The 12,124-nt window shown below is 37.0% G+C and overlaps 1 protein-coding gene across 1 annotated transcript in view; it reads left to right on the forward strand.

The window, feature by feature from the left end:
* ADAMTSL1 (ADAMTS-like 1) overlaps window positions 1–12,124 on the forward strand; it is a 433,939-nt gene that overhangs the window by 219,487 nt on the left and 202,328 nt on the right. Inside the window, exons 12-13 of the mRNA XM_011992650.1 lie at window positions 292–439; window positions 3,202–3,286. Coding sequence (XP_011848040.1) covers window positions 292–439; window positions 3,202–3,286 — 233 coding nt within the window. The remainder of the gene's footprint in view (window positions 1–291; window positions 440–3,201; window positions 3,287–12,124) is intronic.

Raw genomic sequence — 12,124 nt, forward strand, 5'->3', positions numbered from 1 at the left:
GTGCTTGGTTTGAGACTTTGCACACAGTGGGTACTTAAACATTGCTGACTGATTAATCCAAAGCTATGGAATTGAAAGTGATTTAATTTTCAGCGAGCTCCACCTCAAATAGCCAAATAGAACAAAGATCCCTTGACTGGTAAGAAATGGTGTAAGTTTACCAGGAGTCCTCGTGTGGGAAAAAAAAAAAAAAAGAAAAGAAAACTTAGATTAAAAGTTTTAGGTGCAAAGTGAAGAAAAGTAAACAAGGCTTTGCCTACGAGTCTCCTCTCTCTTGCAATCTCTTTCCAGTGCACGGTGACATGTGGCCAGGGCCTCAGATATCGTGTGGTCCTCTGCATCGACCATCGAGGAATGCACACAGGAGGCTGTAGCCCAAAAACAAAGCCCCACATAAAAGAGGAATGCATCATACCCACTCCCTGCTATAAACCCAAAGGTAACTTGACAGGTGCTCTATTACCAGCCTGTTAATTGTTGTGTGTAGTCAGATGTGTTTCAAACTCCTTAGAACATTTTTAAGTATCCCAAGTATTCTTAGTAACAATTCTTTATAACTTTACTAAAGGAATTTGATTCTTCTGAAGAATCTTTCAAATGATTTTGATTGCAAAATTTCATTAACCACTACATGTAGAAATATATTTATATAATTATCTCCCAAGTCATAAAGTTGTTTGAGGACTATTGCTGAAGAATGCAGATGTATCTGCTTAAAGAGAGACTAGATATCCTAGAAATATATGTTTGATTTACTATCCACATTTCTTGCCATTAAAAACAAGGGAATGAACCCAAGTATGTCTGTTTTGCTAAGGTTGAAGTACATTGGGAAGTCTCATACTTCAAACTGATGAAACAGAAAACTATCGCTTTTTATATTGAAAATTAAAACATTAATATGAGACTGAATTCTAGAACCATAACTTAAAATATATCAGAATTTAATAGATATTGCAGGAATTAATAAAAAGAAATTTTAGGGAAGTGTAGAACTAAGCATTTAGTGAGCCAGACTTCTTATAATTACACTGGGTGTCTCAGATTAGCAAGAACACGAATTTGATTTCTGTACAAGTATTGTTACTTGTCTGTGCCAATGGAATAGAAAAATTCAAAGTCACAAACCATTCAGAAGTAAATAACTCTTTAAATCTCCTTTAATTTTTAGTGTTAAATATGGCTCCCATTTCTTTATTTCTTTAAGCCATTAAATTTCTCTGAAAATCAGTCACAGTGTAGCTCTTTATTATACTATAGGTAGTCCTAATTGCAACTGAATGGCATCATAAAATCTAAATTAACGATATAAAAGGAAACCAAAAAACCCCAGAAATCCTGATTTATTTTAATAAATGCACCTCTCTCAAAGCCTTGGTTTCCTCCTCTGTAAAATGCGTATAATAATAGTATCTAAATCAGAGATTATGTGAAGGTTAAATGAGATATACCATAGACAAGGTGGTTAACCTAGTGCCTGGAATATAGTAACTTCCACATACAGTAAGTTACTTTTAACTCCTGACTATCATCAGCACCCTCAACTGTGGGAGGAGGTTGCCACGGGTGTGTCTGACAGGATTTAGTTCAAAAGAACAATAAAGTATTGCAAGCTTACTATTAATGCCAAACTGAATGCTTCCTTATTGAAAGACTGAGAGCTAACTTACGCCATCAGAGACAGCTTCATTGACTGAGTCTTTTTTTTTTTTTTTTTTTTTAAGACGGAGTCTCGCTCTGTTGCCCAGGCTGGAGTGCAGTGGTGCGATCTCGGCTCCCTGCAACCTCCACCTCCCGGGTTCAAGCAATTCTCCTGCCTCAGCCTCCAGAGTAGCTGGGACTACAGGTGTATGATGCTGTGCCCGGCTAATATTTTGTATTTTTTTTTAGTAGAGATGGGGTTTCTCACCATGTTGCCCAGGTTGGTCTTGAACTCCTGAGCTCAGGCAGTCCACCCGTCTCGGCCTCCCAAAGTGCTAGGATTACAGGCATGAGCCACTGTGTGCCTGGCCGACTGAGTCATTTACTGGGTTAGTTGTGGTAGTTGTAACATGATGTATGTATAGGTACTGTGTTGCTATGTTTAAAATGTGAGCAAATCCTTTTGGCTTTGGCAGTTTTACATTTCTCACTTGCTTTGCTTTTTGACTATAAACAATTGCTGTGCATAGAGAACAAGAAGTGATGCCCGTAACTTAAAATAGTCAATTATTTATTAGCTTTATCTTCACCAAGCCACCTCACAGAAAGAAAAGCAGTTTGCAGTTAACTATCAAGAATCAAATCTGGATTTTCACAACTAAGGAGTGAGCCTGGCTCTCTAAACATCATTAAAATACCAAATAATTCTATGGTGCATATATGTATAGACATATTTCTTTCATCCTTGCAATTATATGTTATAAAATGGTGATAGAGCGTCATTGGCTCATACTATAAAGGCAAATATCCCCATAAATGACCCTAATAAATATGCTAGAATGGGAATCTTGGCAGTTACTTCTGTAGGAGCACTTATAACCTCCCTCTTCATTTTTCTCCTCCACAATTTTTTCCCAGGAAGTAACTAGAAGTTTGTTTTGAATTGTTTGGCCAGAGATAGATAAATAGGCGAAATAAGTCAAATTATGTGTTATGAGCCCTCATTTGCACATATTCCAGTTGTCAGTGAGCCTTGGGGTAGTATTGAATGAGTCATATATCTAAACCAATGTTTTGTGAACTTCAGAGTGACAGAATTTGTTTTTGGCAATGTGACATAGATCACACTTAGCTAAAAGGCAAAAAAAAAAAAGTTAGAATTTATGAAAGTATCACAATATAATTGATTGTACTTTGTTTTCCAAGGTACATGCTGCTCTACCTTTTCAAGAGGAAATGGTGAAAAGATACTTCGATGATTCTTTATATGCATATTGAGCTAGTGCTCCTACACTTACAACTTTCATAATAAAAGGATTTTCCTTTGCTATTAATCATAATAAAGAGGAAACTTGTACACAAACTAGTATTATTAAACATTTTAAAATTCGATTTTATTTTTCTAGATATAACCATCATCAGAGGCAGCAATTTACCTAAAAACTTATTATTCGTGTTTGTCAACATAGTAACTTCTTGGTGACGAGAATAAGGAATTTTCCTAAAATCCCAGATTGGTTCTAACCTCTTCTCTTGTATGTGCACTCACTGAATTCTCAGAGAAACTTCCAGTCGAGGCCAAGTTGCCATGGTTCAAACAAGCTCAAGAACTAGAAGAAGGAGCTGCTGTGTCAGAGGAGCCCTCGTAAGTTTTAAAAGCACAAATTGTTCTACATTTGAAACTGATTTGTTTAAAGAAAGCAGTGTATCACTGGTTGTAGCTTTCATGGGTTCTGAACTAAGTGTAATCATCTCACCAAAGGTGAAAGGAAGCTTTTTGGCTCTCAATTAAAGATTGATTAGTTTCAAAAAGTGTTTATCAAAACTGATGATTGCATTGTAAATACTTCTGTTTTGCCTAAAGTAAGTAAATGAAGGTGTAGTGCTTACCCTCTTCTCCAAAATCGGACCTCCTCTCTTGGCAAGGGGCCAAAGGTGAGAAGGCCCAGGCTGCAGCTGATGATATAACATAAATTTGATGGGAATGTCTGAGCTGCTTTTCACACTCTCACAGTTTTGCAGTACAGTCGCTTACAAAAATTAAAGAGCAAGTAAAGTATACCTGAGGGGCAAAGGAACTTCATTAACTTTTCTTTTCCCTTTCTTTCTGGGATTGGTATTAGGGGTGGACCTAGTTCTTTGCCCCACTTGATTATGTCCCATGTGTGCTCAATTTTATCAAGGCCATGGAATCTGTAACACCGTGAGGCGCAGATTTGCCAGATGCTTTGGAAGAGGAAACAAAGAGAGACAAAAGTAGATTAAGTGGTTGGTTGATTGGCTGATAAGTTTATGTATTGATTTCATTAGAAAACACTGATAGGCATAGCTGCTACAGCACTTTACAAGTGAGGAGATACAATTGATTGAACAATTTCATCGATGACCCAAGAAATTTCTCAGGTTGAAAAATTTTCTAGATTAATTGATTTAATGTAAGTTCTAAGCTCTGTGCTATTCACTGGCACTTAAGATATGTCACCTACCCTCCAAGAGTTAATAGTACAGCATGTAGGATACAAAATGATTTCCAAATTTTACTGGAGATATAAATTAACATTGCAACCTATTGAAATGCAATTTAGAATTTTCTCAGATTCATTCTATTTGAATCTAAATCTGATGTGGTTTGCCAGAACACAGTTGTGTACCTGAGTGCACAAGAAATCCAAAATACAGATTTGTACAATAACCAAAGGTGATTTCTAAAGAAATGGTATTCTGTCATTTGATTTCATACATAAAAAAGATGCACACATTAGAAAACACTTTTTTTCCCTATTTTTTTATTTTCGAGATAGGGCCTCACTCTGTCACCCAGGCAGGGGTGCAGTGGCACAGTCATAACTCACTGCAGCTTCAACCTGCCAGTCTCAATGAATTCTCCCACCTCAGCCTACTGAGTAGCTGGGACTACAGGTGCAGGCCACCATACCAGGCTAAGTTTAATTTTTTTTGTAGACACTGGGTTTCTCCATGTTTCCCAGGCTGGTCTCAAACTCCTGACCTCAAGCAGTCCGCCTGCCTCAGCCTCCCAAAGTACTGGGATTGCAGGCGTGAGCCACCGCGCCTGGCCCAGGAAACACATATTTTTACTTAAAAGGATAATTAAGCAAACATAAATTATTTCTGTAATGTAAAGTTACTGCAGCAAACTTTTTGACTTCTTTGAGAAAAAACAACTAACCATTGCAGAACTTTGGAGGAAAGGAAGTGATTAAAGATCACGATGTAACCTTGAAATGAATATATGAAGGCTTACAATTTTTTACTTCTCCTCCACCAGTACCTGATTTGACAGGCCTTCTTGTTGCTGAGGAGTAAATAAGCAGTTCTTTTTAGGGGGGCATTAATAACTTCTTAATCCAGTAAGGTCCTATCAAAGACACAGAAAGATGCTATATAATTAGAACTGGTGACTCCTTTTATATCCTATTGGGTTAAATCTATTTGAAACCAGGTATGTATTATTTTACCTAAATAAACTCTTTTCCTCTTGTACACTGTATTTTGTCACTTGGACTAAAGTGTAATCCTATCTATAATCTTGCATTCTGGCTGATGGTAAATAATAATACAAAATTGAAAATAAATAGAAACATCTTACATCAGTAAACATCTTCCCATTATTAGATGCCTTTCAGATGAAAGCTATCAGTGGAGTTTAATGCATCCACAGAAGCATTACATAGGCCATTGTCAACCATGTTTTGTAATGAATATTTTCTACTAACGGTCTGATTAAAATGCATTACGTTTAACTTTAATCTTAATAAAATCCCTAAAGTAGTTAAACATAGCTTTAGCCATTGAAAGTATAGCCATATATTAAACTATTAAGATCTACTCTTAGTGTAATGAAATTGCCATTTTGGCATGATTAATCTGAATTGGAGTAGATTGTAATTGGAGTGCTGGTGCAGGGTAAAGGAAATGTATACTATTGCGCTCAGAATAATAATTACTTTTATACCAAAATAAAATAAATGACAGCTGTAGAATAATGTAATGAAAGGTATATGGTTTCCACATTTTAATACACTTTTATGTGTTTAGTGCACTGCACCCTAAGATCCTAAGTGTCACATTTTTTAAAATCTATATTGATTTTGAATTTAAAAAACATAATGTTGCATGGCCTTAATTCCATCTTTTCTTAAACCACATAGACTGGTTTCTAAATGTATGTAACGACCTATAATTACTCTCTGAAGCATAATGAAAAAAAATGATCAACTGTCAGCAAGTCATTCCTTTCCCCCACCAAAGAGACTCACACTGCTTAAATTAAATGGTAATGTTTAGAAGCTGTGACTGTCACTTCTGAACTGCTACAGCGAGGCAAGAAGAGTGGTCCACAACTATTATCTCTTGCTTTGGCTCCAGCTAACATTGGAGAGTTCTGTAGTAAAGCAGTAATTATCATTTATTTCCCCATATGGAAAGTGAAAATATTATCACCAAGCTATCTCATTACATAATACAGAAAAATCACCAGATTAATGTCTTCAGCATATCAAGATACCCTTGTTCAATGTTAGATACTTTTAGTAACCCCAAAATGTAAGGAAAAGATTGGTTAGCACTCAGGCCAAACATATGTTGGGAAGTAACTGCTTTAAGATGTTTAGAAGAAAACAATGATAAAAGAGTAAAAACTGAATTGCCAAGAAATAACATTTTATAGACCAGAAGAATGTACCAACAACCAACATTGTGGTTGCACTAAACACCGTGCACAAGATACAAATCCAGATATCAGTTTCATAGAACCACTGAAATAAATATGGAGATTGGCTCACATGGTGGTGATATATAGATAGATTCATCATAGAAAGCTGAATCTTCAACTCAGAAATACTTCTATATATTTATTTTTTTCCCTCAACAACAGATTGGTTTGTTATGACATATTTGATTCATGTGGTGAAAAGGTAGGAATATTGTGATGAATATATTTTCTTTTCTTTTTTTTTTTTTGAAATGTAGTCTCACTCTTGCCGCCCAGGCTGAAATGCAATGGCGTGATCTCGGCTCACTGCAATCTCCACCTCCTGAGTTCAAGCTATTCTCATGCCTCAGCCTCCTGCGTAGCTGGGATTACAGGTGCCCGCCACCGTGCCCAGCTAATTTTTGCATTTTTAGTAGAGACAGGGTTTCACCGTGTTGGCCAGACTGGTTTTGAACTCCTGACCTCAGGTGATCCACCCTCCTCGGCCTCCCAAAGTGCTAGAATTACAGGCATGAGCCACCACGCCCAGCTGAATATGTTTTCTAGGTGTGTACAACATGAGGAATTTAAGACCAGCCTGGGCAACATAGCAAGACCTCGTCTCTACTGAAAATCAAAACACTTCACCAGGCATGGTGGTGTGTGCCTACATTCGCAGCTACTCAGGAGTGTGAGGCTGAAGGGTTGCTTGAGCCTGGGAGGTGGAGGCTGCAGTGAGCTGAGATCATGCCACCAAACTCCAGCCTGAGCAACAGAGCATCTCAAAAAAATAAAAATAAAAAATATATATATATTTATATTTATATGTGTGTGTATATATACACATATACACGTATATATATGTGTGTGTGTGTGTGTGTGTGTGTGTGTGTGAGAGAGAGAGAGAGAGAGAGAGATAGAGAGAGAGAGAGAGACCGTGACTAAGAATGCCTAATCTCCTGGGAATACAGCCCAGCCGGTCTCAGCCTCATTTTACCCAGTGCCTATTTGAGATGGAGTCGCCCTGGTTCAAATGCCTCTGACCGTTGAGGTAGACTTCTACAATTCCTAAGACTCTGGGAGAGTCTGGGAGAGGGTAATAGCAGTGCCATGCTAGTAGTAGAAAAGGGGGGATGGGGAAAAGACATAAAATTATCTTCTGTTAAGGTTCAAACTATGTCATTTCAAATTTCCCTCCAGCTGTTGAGAGTGCTGTTAGATTTAGGATATATCATTTAAATGCCAGATTGAGCCCATCTGGTTGCTTTCGTGGAACAATATGTAGGAATAGCTTTCTAGGACTTTTTGGAAACTCAAAAGTGTACCTTTATTAGGTGGGGAATTGGAACTGCGAAGTGGTAGTACAATTACATTTGTTAATCAAGTGAAAGTTAAAAAAATTACTGACAGGTTTTCCACCTCTTATTTTTATACTGTAGTTTTAGTCTTGGTTGAGATGTATGCATAAACATCACTATCGCCTGACACGCATCACCCAGGCAAGTACATAGTGTGACCCTTCCGACAGCTTAATTTCTTGAGGAAAAATGATACAATGATGATCCCTAGGACATTTAAAGAAATGTTGTTGGATAGGAAGTCATTCAGCTTACCTTAAAAAGCCTGTCTGACTTGGGACCAGAAGGAAATTGTTCATTTCCTTAACTCCTTCAGGCTGCTAACAGGCCACCTAATGCCCTAGAAGGTGTAATTTGCTAAGGGACTCATGTGAAAAAAAGAAAAAAAAAAAAAAAAGGTATAGTCTGGATGCTTTAGATGCTCTTCCTGATCTCTGAAACAAGGCATCCCAGGTAGAGAAAGTGAGGACCAGTTGGCACTTAGGGAAGCCAAGTTCTTCCAGATATATTTCAGTTGCCAGTAGTTCTTCAATGGCTCAGAAGAACAATGGGGTATGCCAGTTGCTTTGGACACGGTGTGGCCAACATAACCATTTTATCCAGGCATTCTCTTGTTAAATAGCTGGCATTCACCAGGTGGAGAGCGTTAATGATGCCATTTTTTCAAAGGTAAGATTGGGTAGTTCTTGTGCCTTGATCTTGCATTTTAAAAGATCTTGAGTTATCTTACTAGATTTTCAGTCAACGGCTTTGCATGGTTAGGAGACTATATTTGTGCTTCAACATAATAGTCAGGGCTTAAATGTATTGCCATAAATAACCTTGTTGTGAGCCATTACAAAAAAGAAGAAGAAGAGGAAGAAAAGTAAGTAAGCAGAAGGCAGCAGTAGTATCTGGATGCCAGATGGCATCAGCTTAGCAGTGGGGTTTATTGAATAAGAAGCAAAGGGAAATTCCTGTCATGCATCTATGTGAACAGAACCCACAAGGAATTAGATGCATATAGAAAAGCCAATAAGAGTCACCATGGTGATTCTGTAATCATTAAATGCCTTGTTTACCTTGTTGAAAATAGTATTTAAAGATATATTTAAGCATATGTTTTCATTAGTCCATATTTATACCCAATAAGTAGTCTAAGAATGTAGATGACTTAACTCAGTGGTTAAGAAGGTGAATTAATATTTTTTTAAGTGGCTAGAAATGTTAATTGTGTGACATGTGTTTTTATATCCCTCCTCAAAATGTAGTGAACCAAACATCATTGATGGGTCCATATAGTGTTACTATTTATATTCTAAATATGAGATACCTGAATTATATTCTCTATGAATCTCAGGCCACAGAAAAGTAATGAGGAATATCTTGTTTATGTATAGAAACAGGTGAGATGATTCATGATTCTTAAGAAATCTAAGATCAAGAAATTTAAACACTTCACAGATTATTCAATCAACAAAAAGAATGTTCAAGCAGCAAAGAGTTGAGCATTAGAATTATAAGATAAAAAAGCACTTAATTTTGAAAACTGGCATATGGTAGAGCTAAAGCCTCACACTGGCCAGACAGCATCAACCCTTCCCCTACAAGAGTCTTGACCTCTCTCATTTCCAACACCTTTCTTTCTGGCCTCCTCCCTATTATCTGCAGCAGCAAAGTGCTTAATATAATTTCTTGGGCTAATTCCGTATTCTAGATGACTTTAGAGAGCCACTAGACTTACTACATTGTTCACACCTCCTAATGATGGAAGCTAAACTCACCTATAAATTGCTTGCCCTATGCCATTCTATGTACCAGGTGCAGGTATTGCAAAAATAACCATAGTCTTTGCCCTCAAGAAACCTTTAGTGCATTCTTATCAGAAGAGCAATAGGATTGTGACCAAAGTGTTGAGTACTGGTTGTCTATCCACAGACTGAAGAAATGAGCTAGCTGTCTATAAGAAATGCAATTTGATGTTTGGGTATCATAGCATGAGAGGGTTACTGATTTAAAAAGGAGTTCAGAAGACTTATTTATGGAATTTCCAAATTCTCTACTAGCATATATTAGAATTTCATCTGCCTCTAAGATAAAATATCAAATAGTTAAGCTACTACATGGTAATGCATAAACATAAGAAATAAACGATAAAAGAATATAATATATACATTGAAAGGGTTTGAGGGGGATGTTGATGTGAACCGATGTTTGACAGATTATGATCAAACTGATTTGAATCTGGCTTTGATTCCAAAACTAGTACTTGGGGAAAGATATATGATGTTTTTACATAGCAAGTAATCAGATATTTTGTATCATTATGTGTACCTCAGATATTCCTACCTATATGTTAAAAACAGGCTATAGAAGTCATAGATAATTTCCTAAACTTGATTTTTTTCAAATATATTAAGCTGCCAACTGTGTGAACTGGTGAGGGGTTAGTCTCAGTATTTGTATGCCCTGGCAAAGATACAATCCTGCTGGAATCAGAGTGAAAAACAAGTTGATTTTTGATCATATCTCCATGCAGGACAGCTCTGCACAGTGACTAAAAGTGTGGGCCCCAGAGACACAGAGCTTGTGTGTGAATCTTGACGTTGGGAGTCATTTAACCCCATATGCCTCCATTTATCACCTGTGAAGTGAGGATGATAATAATCTCTACCTCATAGGGTTCTTCTGAGGTTTAAGTTAATCTGTGTAAAGTACCTGGTATGCAGGAAGTGCTACGTATATAAAGTGTTGTTATGATTAGGCCTTTTCTAGCATCATTCATTTTCCCAGAGAATCTTTAAGGGAGTTAAGATGTCTAATAACGATTTATTACAAATAGAGAAATTGAGGCAGCTGTTGTATCTGCCTCATACATCTTGTATCTAATGGCATTTGAGAGAGAACAATAATATTTAACTAAAAACTCAGCTAATGGGTTCCCAGCTCACACCACCTTACTGCCTTTCTTTGTCTACACTCCTGAGGGTCTTTGAAGACTCACTTATAAGCACCATACTTTTGAGTTAGCCCAGAGTTTAAGAGACAAATCTTTATTTAAATAAAAAGAGATTTATGAGGAATTACAAAAATGAGTAAGAAAAGTTCAGAAGCTGCCTGGGTGAAAAAGCAACCTCTCTCTACTCTCAGTTAAATATACTTGATCTCCATACACAGAGACAGCAGAATCAATAATAAACTCAAGAGCAGATAGAGCCCTTTTTATGTAGTCATTAGAAAAGCCTTGATTGCAAACCAAGAAGTTCTAAATTTATCAGCCCCTCCCTCTGTCACCACAGTTGCTCATTCTGTAGCTACTTTCAGAAAGCTAAATCTGAATTGTTGCTTAGCAGAGCCCTAGAGAGTGACAAAGACAAATTAATGGGATCCTTGTGTGCCAAAATAAAGTATGCACCCTGTCACCACCAATATATGTTAAGTCCGTTAAGGTCATTTCTAATGAACTGAACTTTTCATTGGAAAGCTTAGCCAAACGTGTTGAATTAAGGGAAAGAAACCTTCACAAAATTACAAGATAAACTAATTTCGTTCCATGTAAAGAAGAAATGGTACATGAAAAGTATTGGTTTCCAATATTTTAAATCTTTATCAAAGCCAGGGAAAATGATAGGCATTTAAACTACATTCCAATATTAAGCTGAGAACTAAAAATGCAGTGATAGCATTGTAAGCTGTGATGGCATCTGAGTCCCTGGGATGTGGCCTTTTAAGCAGACTATTTTCAAGGAAAAGCAAAGCAAATTTTCAAATCACGTTCTGTTCATTTAGGTCAGCAAAGCAAAGAGAAAGAAAGATGATCTGAAACAAGTGTCATATCCTCACTTTTCATTTCTGAAAAGAATAATTTGGCTTTATTTGTATCTGCTACGTGTAGTGAGTAGTCTTTCTTCCTTTTTTCCCAAAATTGTATGGATGTTGGGTTTTAAAAAGTAGATAAAAAAGACAAAGCTCTACCTTGGGTTTCTCTAACCTAGAAACAGTTCCAAAGTGCTCCAGCGCTTCACTGTTGAGTAGCTGATGGTATGATAAGGCAGTGTTTGACCGAAGTCCTGTAAAAATTATTGAAGTCAGCGTCTGTCTCAAAGCTGCCCCTTAATATTTTATTCTTCAAAATGACATTTTATTGATATTTCACTGAAGTGTGATAGACACAGAATTTCAACTTACCTCAAGCTACATGACTACCTAACAACCCATCAAGATGAAATTCAGCAGGCATATACTGCCCAAGTATGGCTATAAGAAATATAAATGAATAAGCCCACAATAGCTGCTCAGTTTGGGTATAGTAACTCCAAGCTTTTCCTGCTGTAGGAGTTTCTTATGGTTTCTATAGCCATATGAAACTCCTTCAGTAGGAAGAGGTTTGTATTTCCTCATGCCAAATGCCTAGAACAGAAAAGTATGACTTAGT

Source organism: Mandrillus leucophaeus, unplaced genomic scaffold (assembly GCF_000951045.1).
Source record: "Mandrillus leucophaeus isolate KB7577 unplaced genomic scaffold, Mleu.le_1.0 Scaffold415, whole genome shotgun sequence".
Lineage (NCBI taxonomy): Eukaryota > Metazoa > Chordata > Mammalia > Primates > Cercopithecidae > Mandrillus > Mandrillus leucophaeus.